The sequence below is a fragment of the Hemiscyllium ocellatum genome, chromosome 5 (assembly GCF_020745735.1).
Source record: "Hemiscyllium ocellatum isolate sHemOce1 chromosome 5, sHemOce1.pat.X.cur, whole genome shotgun sequence".
Classification (NCBI taxonomy): Eukaryota; Metazoa; Chordata; class Chondrichthyes; order Orectolobiformes; family Hemiscylliidae; genus Hemiscyllium; species Hemiscyllium ocellatum.
The window spans coordinates 24,139,913-24,155,796 of record NC_083405.1 but is presented as its reverse complement, the minus strand read 5'-3'; the positions used below and the strand labels follow the sequence as shown (position 1 = coordinate 24,155,796).

The following is a 15,884-nucleotide window of genomic DNA, read 5'->3' as shown; positions in this document are numbered from 1 at the left end:
TTAACCAAAAGCCTAGAAGTGATCAATATTGATCACTTACCCATTATTTATCCTGCCTGAGATTTCCTTTAATTAATATCAATCTATAATGATCAGGCAACCAAACATTACTCATTTGATGTCCTTGACAAAAACTATAATGATCTCCTAGCAGTGACAACAAGGTAGAATACATTACAAGATAGAACGGCACGGTGGCACGGTGGTTAGCACTGCTGCCTCACAGCGCCTGTAGACCCGGGTTCAATTCCCGACTCAGGCGACTGACTGTGTGGAGTTTGCACGTTCTCCCCGTGTCTGCGTGGGTTTCCTCCGGGTGCTCCGGTTTCCTCCCACAGTCACAAAGATGTGCGGGTCAGGTGAATTGGCCAAGCTAAATTGCCCGTAGTGTTAGGTAAGGGGTAAATGTAGGGGTATGGGTGGGTTGCGCTTCGGTGGGTCGGTGTGGACTTGTTGGGCCGAAGGGCCTGTTTCCACACTGTAAGTCTAATCTAATCTAAAACAGTGGATATGAATCATTTAAGAACCAATTGGGTTGACTTTAATCTAATTCTGGATCAATTAGCTGAGGTGGGTTGAATGTCCTTACTCATCTACAATTATCCAATGACATTCTTTTGGGGTATTATTTATATAGTCTTCAGTTTGGTATTGTTTCAAAGTTGCTCTTATTCTCTGAACACAGAATGTCCATGAATAAAGTATCAACATCTTTCAAATATGCACATCAGACAGAAGATTTTTCTACTGAATGAATTCTTTCATTTTGTTCATGACTTTGATTTTCTTTTGTCTGCTGCAGTTTAAGATGACATTTAAAATTCTATGGAAGCAAGTTGTTCTGCCCTAGCTTCTGGAAGGAAGAACAAAGTCTGTTACTTCAGCTTCAATAGTGTAATAAGTACAGGCTGAAAGACTTGTAGCTGAAGCCAAAGTTTGAATTTTTAATTCTGCTCGGCCTGATTTTCCTACTGACAAGGCTAATGGCATTTATAATTATTCAGGTGCCAGTGATCCAACACCTTTAGTTGAGGGGCAAGTGTATCATTATATCCAAATACCAGAAAACTGTGTTCCAGTTGTAGCAACCCACTGATACCCTTCATGTACACAGCAACTTGCTGTCTGACCTTACCATTGCCATAAACTGAACAACATGAAGGTGTATATGTGCAGCTGATTTAAACTAAGACTTTTGCAGAATGCTTAGTCTTCTCCATTTCAGTCTATTGGAATTTCAGTTAAATAGACAAGATAAAGGTCTACTATTTTTCAATAATATTCTAAGTGTTGATTAGTGATGATCAATTCCTTTGGCATTCCAAATTAGCTTCTGGCATTCACAAGGCTCTGAGGACCATCAGCAGCAGCAAGTTAATGTCAAATACAAATGGAACTACTTGTGTGCTATAAAAAATAAGCAACAAGTGCCCCATAGAACTCAGCAATTTCACAACAAACAGATCCAATCTAAGCTCTGAAGTCTTGCCACATTCAGGCAAGGGAAGAGTGTTTCATCACACTCTACTTGTATCTAGTAGATGGTGGACATGCTTTGGGAGTCAGAACTTGAATTACTCACTGCAGGATTCCTAATCTATGACCTGTCCTTGTAGCAACAATATTTATATGACAAGCCCATTTCAGTTTCAAGTCAATTGTAAACTTCAGGATGTTGAAAATGAGGGATTAGTGATGGTTATGCCAATGAATGTCAAGGGACAATAGTTAAATTCTTTCTTGTTGAAGATGGTCAATGTTACTTTCCATTTGGCAGCCCAAGCCTGGATATCATCCAGGTCTTGCTGGAGATGGACCTGGACTGCTTCAGTATCTGAGGAGATAATAAGTGGCACTGAAAATTGTGGAATCTTGAGCAAATATCTATAATTCTGATGTGATAAATCAGCTGAAGGTAGTTAGGCTCAGAACAGGAGGATCTGAGGGCTCTTATGGTGCAGTGGTAGTGCCTATCTCTGAGGTGTGTAATAACATCTTTGAAAAGGTTGATTAAAAGTACCTAACCTAAGGAATCTTACACTGATGACTTGGAGCAAATATCCACAAACATTCACTCCCTGCACTACACACACACAGTAACAACAGTGTACACCAATTACAACATGCACTGCATAAGTTCACCAGGCTCCTTTTACACTATCTTTCTATAAATCGTGCAGATTTTCTTGTGATGTTTTCTCAAATATGGTTCATTAACTTTGCACTGCATCCCTAGACTGACCCACTCATTCTATTCTCCCACTTGCTGCAGCCGAAGTATCTGCCATAGTTGAGCCTTCCTGGGATTCCTGGCACTGGTGCCATATGTAAAGCTCAACTGTGCACTGGCCAAATGATGGTAGCCTTCAGCTTTCCTGCATGGTTCATTTTATTTACCCTGTGCATATTGTATCATGGGCTTTGCTAATGGGGGCCTGGAGGTTATGCTAGTTGGGAGGGAAGGTTGGTATATATAGTTGCAGCTGGAGGAGCAAGTGGTGAGTTGGAGTTGCCAGGTAATGCTGACCTTCACATCAGGAATTGTTAATGTCTAGTTTCTATGCTGCATTTTAGAAAATGGTAAACTGCATATCAATGAGGTGACATATCATAATGAAGAAGATGCTAATGCATACATGCAGATAGGGTTCTCACAGCTCACTATGGAGAATCTTACCTTATCATTCAACAAATGTTTGGAAATGGGACTTTGCTCTCAATGGTGGGAAGCTTTTGATCTCACACAATCGATCCAACTTTCTCTCCAATGTTTACATTGTTAAGTAGCTGTGAGGATTCTGAAGAAGGGTCACTGGACCCGAAATGTTAACTCTGCTTTCTCTCCACAAATGCGACAATCCCAGAGTTCCTCCACCAATTTTTGTTTTTGTTCTGCACCTCACAAAAATGTTGTTTTCCACCTAGGATTGATTGAATCAATATAAAATGTATGTGGGGGAAATCTCAAAAAAGATATATTTCATTGTTCTTAGGATGGAGTCAAAATTATCAGCATTGTCTACTTCCATCAGTTGCTCTTCCATTTGAGGTACTTCTTACTAAAGATTGCTACAAATGTTTCAGCCTTAACTCCGGTACTGTTGTTCTTGGCTCCCCTTGCAATGAGAATGGAGATATTCCTGGAGCTTTCAACTCCTATTAGTTGTATTGTCATTAGGTAGGGGAGTTCCAAGATTTTAACACAGTGATAATGGAAGAACAGCAGTGTATTTCCATGTCATGGTGGTCGTGTAACTCAGCTGGGGCCTTGATGGTACCTATTCTGCTAAGAAGTAGAGGTCATCGGTTTGAAAGTGTTGCCAGTGTTGTAAGCTTACTAGAGTAGTTCGGCCATGTGTGTAGCTAGAACTGGACCACAGGTCTTCAATATTGTTGCCAGAATTTTATCAGGGCCCATTGTCTTTGCAGTATCCGGTGTCCTGAGTCATTCCTTGAAATCACATAGAGTGAATTGAATTAGTTGAATTGGCAAATTGAATTGAATTGATCGGCATCTTTGATGTTGAGGGCCTCACAACGAGACTGAGGTAGGTATTCAAACTGGCACTTCTTACTAAAGATTGTTACAAATAATTCAGCCTTTCTCTGGTACTGATATTCTGGGCTCCCCTTACAATGAGGATGGAGATATTCATGGAACTATCAACTCCTGTTAGTTGTTTAATTGTTCACTATCATTCACAACTGGATGCACCACAACCGTTGACTGTGGGATTTCCTAGCCCTGTCTATTGGGTGCTGTCAACACTGTTTGGCATACAATTTGTCGTGTGAATGTAGCTTCACCAGACTGAACGTTTTTTAAGGTATTTTCCCAGTGCTGCTCTTATCATGCTCTCCTGAACTCTTAATTGGCACTGGGTTGATCTGCTGGCTTAATGATAATAGGGGAGATGGGGGATATGCCAAGTCAGAATGTTACAGATTGCGGTTGAATTCAAGTCTGCTGCAGCTGATGGCCGACATTACCTCATGGATGCTCAGTTTTGAGTTGCTGGATCTATATCAAAAAAGTCTAATTTAGTACAATGACAGTGCTATACAACACACTGGACTCCTCTTCAAGCAACGTACCACCCTGATGTTGAAATATATCACCATTCTTTCACTGTCACTGGGTCAAAATCCTGGAATCCCCCCCTAACAGCGTAATCACACCAAATAAACTGCAACAGTTCAAGCAGGGAGTTTACCACCACATTGTCAAGGGCACTCGACATTAAATGCTGGCCTAGCCAGGAAAGCCCACATTCTGAAAATGAATTTTAAATATGTCTAGTGATGGTCACTCCTACTGACACTGTCATGGCTGGATGCATCTGGAACAGGTAGACTGATGAGGACAAATAGATTTCATGCTTTTATTGGTGCTCTTTCTAACTACTGTCGATGCAGTCCAGCAGTCATGTCCTTTAGGACACAACAATCTTGGTCAGTATGGTAGTATCAAGCCATTCTTGGTCATGGACATTGAAATCCTCCATTCAGAATATATTCTGTGCCCTTGCTACTCCCAGTACTTCCTTAAATTCTGTTACAAGGAATATCTGCTGAAGGGACAATGATAGTCATCAGCGAGAGGTTTTGCCCAAAGCCTTAAGATTTCATGCAGTCTAGAAAAAATGGTGAGGACTCCCAACTCCTTCCCAACTGTCAACCAACTGTGTTGCCATTCTGAATGGTCTGCCCTTCTGATGGAGGGCATACCAAAGGATGGTGATGTGTCCAGAGCATTTTCCACGAGGTATGATTCCATAAATATAACAATGTCAGACTGTTGCTTGACAAGTCTGTGAGACCGCTCTCACTCCTTTGGCTAAAGCCCCCTTGTGTTTGCCAGGTGGGTATTGCATGCTTGACAGAGCTGTTTTTACCCACAGTAGTTGCCAGTTCTGCAAGTAGTGCTGGATAGACTGTGCTGTTCATACCATTGTTTAGACTTCATCGTGGTTTGATACAACTTAGTTGCTTGCTAGGTCATTTCAGAGGGCATTTATAGGTTAACATTATTATAAATCTGGACCACGCAAGGACAACAGATTTCATTCCTTAGAGGTACTAGTGTAGTGAAATGTAACAAACAATTAAACAGTAACTGAATTCTGGGCACTTCAGATATAATGTACAATGCCTATAAAAGATTACCAGAAAAGATTCATAGAGTGGTACACCAGGGATGACTGACTTCACTAGGTGAAATGGAGAAATTAGTGTTGCTCTCCTTGGACCAGAGAAGGGTAGGAGGATATTTGATAGAGGTGTTTAAAATCATGAGTAACTTTGATGGAGTAAATAAGTAGAAATTGGTTCCAGTGGAAAAAGTTTCAGGAACAAAAAGACACAAATTATGATGACTGCCAAATGGGCCAGAGAGTATGTGAGGAAACATTTTATTTTACATTAAGTTGTGAATTGAGTGGGAATCAGATCCAACAGTGATATTCAAAGGAAATTAAATAAATACTCGATGAGAAGAATACAGGGCTATGGGGAAGGAGTAAGTATGTGGAATTAATTAGACAAAGAAATTCAAAACAATTCTCTCCCAAAGCATTAGCAAGGGTACCATTAACAAAATTACCACCTTAAATACCGTAGTGTTTTATGAGCCTTGGTAGATTTTTGTTAAGTGACAGTACGGGCTGTACATCTCTATGACTCTATGACTCTGTAACAGACAGATAAATGAAGATAAAATTCATATCAGCTATGACGTCATAGAATGATAGGACAGACTCTCAAGAAAAAGTGGCTCCTCCATTGGCCAGCTGCTAAAAGGGTAGACAAAGGGAAAATGCATCCTATTATATTTTTATCTTGTTTTGGCAAGGAAGCCTAAATCAAAACCAATTAAACAGCCACAAATATAAACGTATCAGGTCATGGAAAAGAGTTGAAGATAGTGACTAACTGGATGAAAAAAGGTTATTACCGTGGATTTGAGGCCCAATTACCTTCTTCTGTGCCATGTTGCCAAAAGGGCAAATAGTTTCACCAGAACAGTTGCCAACCAATTATTGGGACTACTCAAATAAAAGTAAAGTTCTGCAGATGCTGCAGATCTGAAATAAAAACAGAAAGAGCCGGAGATCTGCTTGTTTTTAATATAGTTACTGGGACTAGTCAGGAGTGGTTGATCTGGTTGACACCAGTGGACATATCCACTGTTTGGGAGCAGTTGAGATTGGTAGCATTCTGGTTTATTGTTGTTGATTGGAATAGTTGTTCTTGACTATGTTGTTCACTATGTTGTGAGGAGGTGGTGCTGGGGCACCATGTTGGTAGATATATAGTTTTGATTTAATTATTTCCCCAATATGATTTTAAGCTTTACTGTGTCATTATAAAAGCCCATTATGATATAAGAAATATATTGCATGCGCCCTGAATGGTATAGGTTAGAATGCATATCATTTACAATGTAAAAAACATGTCTTTAATTGGTGCGCCTTTAAAAATTATGGACTGAAATGAAAAATAATTGTTGTAATACCAGTCTTTTAAAAGATATTGCATGTTTTGAAAGGTAAATATCCTGACACTTATGGCAAGTATGGACATAAACAGTAGTTGAAACATGTAGTAATTGAAGATTAGGTTGCAGACAAACTGGAATGAAGGTTCTATTTTCAGGTGGAGCTCTGGTTGACACTAAGAAGTTAGTGACCACTAACCTATGATAAAGGCCTTTTGCCTGCCAGCAACTGTGCGATTACTTCTCAGATAACTGAACAGCTTGGTACTGGGGAAAAGACATAGAGAAGTGATCAGATCACCACCAGCTCAGGAGCTGTCTCTCTGTTCTCTGCTTTTATCTGGAAGAAAACCAATTTAACTTTTCTTCAGCTGATGCTGTAGCTGGGACTTTTAATTGATAAATCAGAGATGTGTCATAAGTGAACTGTACTTCTTGCAGCCAGCTGAAGCAGTCGGAATAGGAAGGCCAAGAAGAAACCATGTGCTCAGCAAGAACCAACTCAACAGGTCCTGTGATACTGAACAGCTTTCCCATTTCTCACTCCTTGTGTGTGTGTGTGCGTGTGTGTGTGCGTGTGTGTGTGTGTGTGTGTGTGTGGTGTGTGGTGAGTGTGTGTCTGTCATGGAGTGTTTACAATGGGATTAAAGTTTTAATTACTAGCTTTATAAGTTAACAGGTTATAACTGCTTACTAATAGCTAGTGTCTAATCATTTGTAATAAATCTCCAAATCTCCCCAACCCTCACCTCATCACAGGCCCTGCCCTCCGTCTTCACCACACCCCCTTAACCAGAGCCTATCTGTCCATCTTCCTTCCTACCTATCCATTTCTCCCTTCCCAATGACCAATCACAGCTGCCTCTCCCCCCCCCATTTATTTCGCAGGCCTCTTCCCCTCCCCCAGCCTGATGAAAGGTTCCTGACCTGAAATATTGACTGTTCTCCTGCTTGATCTGCTGTGCTTTTCTTTCCTGCTCCACACTTTATCCACGCTGTAATAAATAGTAATGCTTGTTAAGTACAGAAACTTGGTCCATGCTTTCTGTCAACCTTGGTGGAGTAGAACACTGAAAGTAAAATAAAAAGCCTCTTGTAATTTGGGAATTAGGAAAATGCAACTCCAAATTATGGCTAATTATCATAATCATATGATGAAGATTTTAAAATCAAATTTTCATTTCTGGAAATAGGATAAATATTTGCATATTTGGCTTTTTATAATTGTTTGTTCTGAACATATTGATGTAACCTGAATTTGATTCTTAGTTTCAAAATTCCACTTTTCTGCAACTATGGGCAGAATTCAGACAGGGTGTTTAAAAAGGTGTTTGGTCCCTTGACTTCATTCAGTCCTTAGAGTAGAGGAGTTGGGATGCCATGTTGAGATTCTACAGGACATTGGTGAGGCCTCTTCTGGAATACTGTGTCCTGTTCTGGTTGCCCAGTTATAGCAAGGACATTATTAAGCTGGAGACGGTTCAGGATGTTGCCAGGCATGGAAGGTTTGAGTTATACAGAAAGGTTGGATAGGCTGGAACTATTTTCACTGGAGCGTAGGATGATGAGAGGCCACCTGATAGAAGTTCATAAAATAATGAGGGGTATAGATAGAGTTAATGGTAGATGTTTTTTCAAGATTCAGGGGCACATTTTTAAGGTGAGAGGAGAGAGATTTAAAAAACATTAGGAGCAATTTTTTTTACAGAGGCCGGTTCATGTGCGGAATGAACTTCCTGAAGAAGTGGTGGACGTGGCTATAGTTACAATGTATAAAAGGCATTTGGGTAAGTACTTGAATAGGAAAGGTTTGGAGGGATATGGGCCAGGAATAGTCAGGTGGGACTAGTTTATGTTCATTATGTTCAGTGTGGACTGGCCAGATCGAAGATCGTGCTGTATGACTCCATGACTGCCAGGAGATCTGTGTTTAACATGCGAGAAAACACCAAGTGATGGCCCTTGTCTTACTCAGAGGGGGGGGGGGGGGGGGGGGTAATAACCCTGAACATGTCAGCAGCCTTTTGTGACCTATGCCTGTGGGTAATAATTGAGTGATTGTGAAATAATGGGCACATAACTCTCTGATATCATTGAGACAATGAATAGACAGAGGAGGAGGAGTGGCCTGAACAGCCTCAGGGGCTGGGGGAGACAAGGGGGAGGGGCAGCAGGTAGTGGGGGAGACAGGGGGAGGGGCAGCAGGTTTTAGGAAGGGCAAAGGGCAGAAGGTGGTGGGGGAGGGGTAGCAGGTTTTGGGGAGGGCAAGGGGCAGTAGGTGGTAGGGGAGACAAGAGGGAGGGGTAACAGGTTTGGGGGGCAGGGGGGACAAGGGGAGGGGCAGCAGGTGGTGGGGGAGACAAGGGGGAGGGGCAGCAGGTTTTGGGGAGGGGCAAGAGGTGGTGGGGGTAAAGGGAATTAATGTTGAGGGTAACAGTCTGGTCATGATTCATCTCGGAAAGTAACTCATGCTGCTGGGAAGCCGGAAGAAGCCCTTGAGTGCTGGGTGTTTGTAACATAGCAACTGGTGGACGCCAGCATTCTCCGGGCGTGCATACTTCACCCGGCAAGTGGTGGAATAAATCGAAGGGACATGACGGAAATAAGGAAACGCATAAGCAAGAACATGCCGCTCTCTGCCTTATCTGGCTTCAGTTTCATTCCAGAGAGAAGAGACCACAACGAGCTAACTTACTTCGGTAACCAGAAGAAGGTGAGTGTACCTTCCAAACAGAAACTTTTCTGTGACTTTTGCCTCTCGCTGTTATTAATTGTAAAAGCTGCTTGTCATGTGAAGCCTCTGCGGATGGCAACTCAACCAACTCGTTAAAGCCGCCTTTCAAGAGAAAAGATTCAGTAGTGAGAAACGTTTTTATTTGTTTCAAAAGTAAGCTAATATTGTAAGAGTTTGTCACCTTCTTTATGGACCTACTTTATCTTTAACATGCCAGAACACCAAAGTTTTGTTGGTGTATCTGAAAATGCTTCGCAATTTTTAAGAAAAAACCTTTATGTTCAGTGTGTATGACGATGGCAGTCCTATTTTCCTCCCCTGTCTGCTGTGCATCCCCAAAGCCCTGTGCTTTTTCTGTTGTGCAAATGTGTAACTTGCTTAGGAACTAATTCCAATAAATCAGTGACTGACAAAAGCAATCGACCTTTCGGAGCATGACAACTGTATAGATGGAGTACAAACTTTGGGTTTGGATATTTAAAGCCTGTAGTTTCAGAGTAGGGTTAAAATGAGAGAGGAGATCTCAGTATGACGTTTGAAGAATGTGATCATGGTTAATCTGTGCTGCTTGTGATAGACTACTGAAGTCAGAACCAATCTAGAATTTTAATAGGTAAACATGGCGGATTCAATACTTCTGTCTTGACTTGACTATTAGCAGACACAAAGACAGGAAGCTCGTCATAGTTGTCAGCAGACATCAGTCAATGAGATGGGCATGTTAGTCATAGAGTTGTACAGCATTGAAGCAGACCCTACAGTCCAATTCATCCATGCCAACTGCTATCTTCAATCAATCTAGTCCCACTTGCTAGCATTTGGCCCATATCCCCCTCAACACTTCCTGATCATTTCCCCATCCGAATGCCTTTTAAGTGTAGTAAGTGAAGCTCATTCCATTCATGCACCACCTACTGTATGGAAAAAGCTGCCCTTTGGTTCCTTTTTTAAATCTTTCCCCGCTCACTAGCTCTCTAGTTTGGACTCCTCTACCCTGTGGAAACCACATTGGCTATTCATCCTGTCCATGTCCCTCATGATTTTATAAACCTAATAAGGTCACTCCTCGCCTCCTACTGCTCCAGCCTATTCAGCCAACCCTGGCATCACTCTTGTAAATCTTTTCTAAGCCATTTCAAGTTTCACAATGTCTTTCCGATAGCAGGGAGACCAGAATTGAATGCAGTATTCCAAAACTGGCCTCACCAATGTTCTGTACAACTGCATCATGACCTTTCAACTCCTATAGTCAATGCACTGACCAATAAAGGCAAGTGTATCTCACTACCTTGTCCACCTGTGACTCCACTTCCAAGGAACTATGAACCCACACCACAAGGTCTCTTTGTTCAGCAGCAGTCCCCAGGACCTTATCATTAAGTGTATAAGTCTGTCTTGATTTGTCTGACTAAAACGCAGAACCTATCACTTTTTTAAATTTCAAAAATATACTTTATTCATAAAAATATTTTGATCTGTACAATTGGTCATGCCATACGTACATAAACATTCCATTTCTTTGCATACAGAGATCAGAATTTGTCATTTGTATATACAGGTCTATTCATTTACCAATCATGTATCCATATGTTTAGCTGAGTCGTCAGCAGAGCCCACTTACTGCGTGGGCCCCTCTGTTCTTTGGCAGGCAGACATTACACTGTGGTCTTTCCCCACTGTGTCTTGGCGGCAGCTGCTCCAAGCTTCAGCGCGTCCCTCAACAGTTAGTCTTGGACCTTGGAATGTGCCAATCCGCAACACTCAGTAGGGGTCAACTCCTTCAGCTGGAAGATCAAAAGGTTTCAGACAGACCGTTATTCACTGAGTTGATGATCCTCCAGGCACAGTAGATGTTCGTCTCTGTGTGCGTCCCGCGGAACAGACCGTAGAGCACAGAGTCCCGCATCACGGCGCTGCTCGGGACAAACCTCGACAAACACCACTGCATTCCCCTCCAGACTTCCTTTGCATAGGCACATTCCAGAAGGAGATGTTCCCAGTTGCTTCGAGGGCAGCGTGCGGTGGGCCAGAGAGTCCAGGCTTGCATAAAGGATCTCACAGGCAGACCCCTTCTCACCACCAGCCAAGCCATGTCTTGGTGCTTGTTGAAAGTTCTGACGATGAGGCATTCTGCCAAATGACTGACAGTCTGCTCAGGGAACCGCTCAACAGGATCCGCCCTCTCCTTTTCCCGAACGGTCTCAAGGACTCTACGTGCTGACCACTTCCTGATGGATTTGTGGTCAAAGGTGTTTTTCTTCATAAATTTCTCCACAAAGGACAGGTGATACGGAACGGTCCAACTACTCGGAGCGTTCCGCAGCAGCGAGGCCAGGCCCATCCTTCGCAACACCGGGGACAGGTAGAACCTCAGTACGTAGTGACACTTTGTGTTTGTGTACCGGGGATCCATGTACAGCTTGATGCAGCCACACACAAAGGTGGTCATCAGGGTGTGTTTTTTTTTCCCCCATTGCCCAGAGCTTTGTACATCGAGTCCCTTTGGACCCTGGCCATCTTTGATTGCCATACAAAATGGAAGATGGCCCGGGTGATTGCAACGGCGCAGGTTCTGGGAATAGGCCAGACCTGTGCCACTTATAACAGCACTGACAGTGCCTCACGCCTGATGACCAGGTTTTTACCCGCAATGGAGAGCGACCGTAGCTTCCATCTGCCCAGTTTCTGCCTCAATTTCTTGATACTCTCCTCCCGAGATTGGTGCATGCCCCAGCCCCTCCGAACCAAACACCCAGCACCTTCAGGTGGTCTTTCCTGACGGTGAAGGGGATGAAGGATTGGTCGGCCCAGTTCCCGAAGAACATGGCCTCGCTCTTGCCTCGGTTTACCTTGGCCCCCGAGGCCCGTTCGAACTGGTCACATATGCACATGAGTCTGTGCACGGACAGCGGATCTGAGCAGAAAACGGCGACGTCATCCATGTACAGGGAGGCCTTAACATGTAGGCCCCCACTGTCAGGAATAGTCACCCCTCTCAGGCTCACATCCTTCCTGATGGACTCGGCAAATGGCTCTATGCAGCACACAAACAAGATAGGAGAGAGAGGGCAGCCCTGCCTGACTCCAGATCTGACTGGGAAGCTGATTCCCACTCATTGATGGAGACTGCACTGACAACGTTAGTGTAGAGCAGTCTGATCCAATTGCAGATTCCCTCCCCAAAGCCCATTTTGAAGGGCACATCTCTCATATACCTGTGTGATATCCAGTCAAAGGCTTTCTCCTGGTCCAGGCTGATCAGGTAGGTGTCCAGCTCCCTATCCTGCACGTAGGCGATCATATCCCTGAGTGCGAGACTCTCAGCGATCTTCCTACCCGGTACAGCACCAGTTTGGACAGGGTGGATCACCGACCCCAGAGCATACCTGATCCACTTGGCGATGACCTTTGCCAGGATTTTGTAATCTATATTTAATTGGTCTCCAGTTTCTGATTTCCTCCCTCTCCCCCTTCTGCTTGTAGCTGCAGGTGATGATGCCTTTCCTCATGGATTCTCTCATGGTACCTGTCAGAAGCATACTAACCAGGTTCTTACCCTCAATGGAGAGCGACCGTAGCTTCCATCCGCCCAGTTTCTGCCTCAATTTCTTGATACTCTCCTCCCGAGACTTGGTGCACGCCCCAGCCCCTCCGAACCAAATACCCCCCTACACCTCCAGCAGGTCCTGGCCAATCAAGTCTCACAGAGCAGAATAGAGCTTGACGGTCAGCCGTCACTTCCGGGAGTTCTATTTTCTTCAAAGGACTCTAGGCCCTTGGTCAGCTTGTCCAGAGATAGCGGCTGGTCCAGCCTCTCTCGTGTTCTGTTGTCTAAGACCTCCGTGATAGAGGACAGGAACGACTGGGAGGCCGCGCTGTCGGTCAGCTTCGCGTCATACAGACTGGCATAGAAGGATTTGCTGATCCTCATGACGTCAGCCTGAGATGATATTACCAAGCCATCTTCTTCCTTCAGGCTGCTGAGCACAGAGCTCTCTTCGTGCACCTTCTGGAAGAAGAAACGTGAGCACGTCTCGTCCTGCTCCACCGAGCGGACCCTGGACCGGAAGATTATCTTGGAGGCCTCTGAGGCAAAGAGCGAAGCTTGCTGGCCCTTCACCTCCTGGAGGTCCTCCGTGACATTGACCCCCATCGTCTGCAGCAGGAGCAGGTTCTGCATACTTTCCTGGAGCTGGGACAGTTTTCCCGGCCTCTCTCTCTCCTCTTGAATACCTTTTTAGAGGAAGAAGAACCTCTTGATATTCCCTTTTACTGTTTCCCACCAGTCCACTGGAGACTCAAACAGGGGCTTAACATGTTCTCCAACCTGCATTATCCCTCTTGAGCTCCTCAATGTTTCCTGGGGTCAACAGCTTGGTGTTCAGCTTCCACATTCCCTTACCAGCCCGCTGCTTATCCTGTAGGTGACAGTCGGCTAGCAGGAGGCAGTGGTCAGAAAAAAAACACTGGCCTGACGTCGGTGGATCTGACCGAGAATCTTCGGGACACAAACAGGTAATCTATCCTTAAGCGGATAGACCAGTCTGCCCGTGACCAGGTGTATCTACACTGCGCTCCGTCTGCAGGGGCACTGAAGATGTCGTGCAGCTTGGCATCTTTGACCGTTTCCATCAGGACTCTGGACGTGGCGTCCAGTTTACTGTCCCCCCCGCCGGATCGTCCATCTGCATCAATGGTACAGTTGAAGTCTCCGGCCAGAATGACCGGCCTGGACGTAGCCAGCAACAATGGAAGCTGCTGCAGGACGGCCAACCGTTCACTCTTACCCACTGGGGCGTACACATTAATCAGTCTCGGGAAGCATTTCTATATATGACATCAGCGACGAGGAGGTCACCACCTTGACCTCTGAGATGGTGAAGTTGCCTCATCTCAATAGGATACCCAGGCCGGAGGCGCAGCTATCTTTGCCCCCCCGACCAAACTGAAGGCCCATGGGCCGACGAGCTCGACCATCTCCTGTAGCTGCTGAGGTGTGGTATCCCACACTCCTGCAGAAACAGGACATCGGCTTTAATGTTGACCAGGAAGGCCAGTGTAGAGACACCATCGTGGAGCAGATTTAATGCAATGCACATTAATGCTGGCAAATTTTATCAGTTACCAGTGTCCATTTGCTGCTGGTCCAGCCCCTCCATTAAACTCCATGTGCCACTTATTGGCCCATTTGTCCATCTGCTCAAGGTCCTGCTGTACTCTACAATAACCTTCTTCAGAGACCAGCACACCACCAATTTTGGTGTCATCTGCAAACTGACTAAACATTCCTCCTGTATTCACATTCCAAATGATTTATATAAAATATACAAAGCAGTGAACGTAGCACCAATTCTTGTGCTACAGCATCATATTATGTTAATGAAGCATATGCACCATTGGCCAGCCTTGTACTCAAACATATTACATGGACTTTGGCCATGCCTCAAAGTCTTAGAGTTTGATCCAGGGAGACACCATCTTGGCAGAGGGTCCTGCACAGGAAGTCAAGGCTGCCTCTTTCAATCCAGGGGCTTAGGCACAGTAGGCCAGTTGGGGTGGTCGAGAGTCCATGCCCGTACAAGTCTATGGTTAGCCTTCTGGGTCCAATCTGATCTACCTGGGGTCATGCAGGAACATAGTTGGGGAATTGTAAAAGGGCAACATCATTATACAGACACTGATATACTAAAAGTGAGACACACCTGGAAGCACCACATGCTACAATAATTCTTAGGCATTAAACTACTGTATATTGTCCAAATGCAGACCCCAAGCACACTTGGCAACATTTTATATCAATCCCAATATTGGCCGTGTTCCACAAGAAATGTGCTGCTGCCTGGAAAGATCAACCTGAGGTGCTAAAATAGTCATTGTCTGCCATTTTCACATAGCCTGCACAAGGTACAGGACATGCTTGCTTCACACATTGGACGAACTAATGTTGTGCAGTTCTAAGGATGGCTGGATTTTGAAGGTACAAAGTTGCAGTTGGGGCTAGACAGACGTTTGTTCACAAAATTGATGAAGAAAAGTGAACATACATTTTATAAATGTAATGTATTTAAATTGTGTCACCTGTGTGCCATCGGAAGGTCTTGCTCTTTCCTTCTCTCTCGCTGCATCGCAATGTATTCTGCAGCTGGGTGGAGGGAACCTGGGTGGAACCCAATAGCTTTGGAGGTTTATCAGGTGACCTTGAGGCAAATGTTTTGTGGCTAGAGAGCCCAAACCTGCATTGTGTGGCCTGCCCAGAGGAAGGTGGAGCCTCCTTGGCTTGAACTGCCTCAGAGCTAAGGGTGGATAAAGAACGCCCAGCATCCCTGATGTGTCCTGATACAAACCTTCTGGGGCTGTATGTAGTTACACCTCTGGGTGTCTACTGGCATTGTCCTGTCTCCTTCTGAGGAAGGTACACCTGGAGTGAACCCACGATCCCTTGTCCCACTATTGCTTTGCCAGTGGCGGAGAACCTGTATGGCTAGAGTGATAAGAGTGCAGCTCTGTCTGTGCACATATCTAGAAGACTGTGACTGCTAGACCTGGATCTCCATGGCAGCTGCTCACATGATAATGGAAGCAGCTAGATGATCACCTACTTGAGGCAGTAGGGTTCCTACTACATTCCTGAAATCTTGCAATCTTTGTTACAAA

The 15,884-nt window shown here is 44.5% G+C and overlaps 1 protein-coding gene across 4 annotated transcripts in view; it reads left to right on the top strand.

Moving 5' to 3' along the window:
- The first annotated feature begins 8,931 nt into the window (after positions 1–8,931).
- Positions 8,932–15,884, top strand: part of cfap90 (cilia and flagella associated protein 90) — a 33,566-nt gene continuing 26,613 nt past the window's right edge. For all 4 annotated transcript variants that reach the window (XM_060825341.1, XM_060825338.1, XM_060825340.1 and 1 more), the window contains exon 1: positions 8,932–9,209. In XM_060825341.1, the coding sequence (XP_060681324.1) occupies positions 9,090–9,209 (120 nt within the window). In that variant the 5' untranslated portion in view covers positions 8,932–9,089. The remainder of the gene's footprint in view (positions 9,210–15,884) is intronic.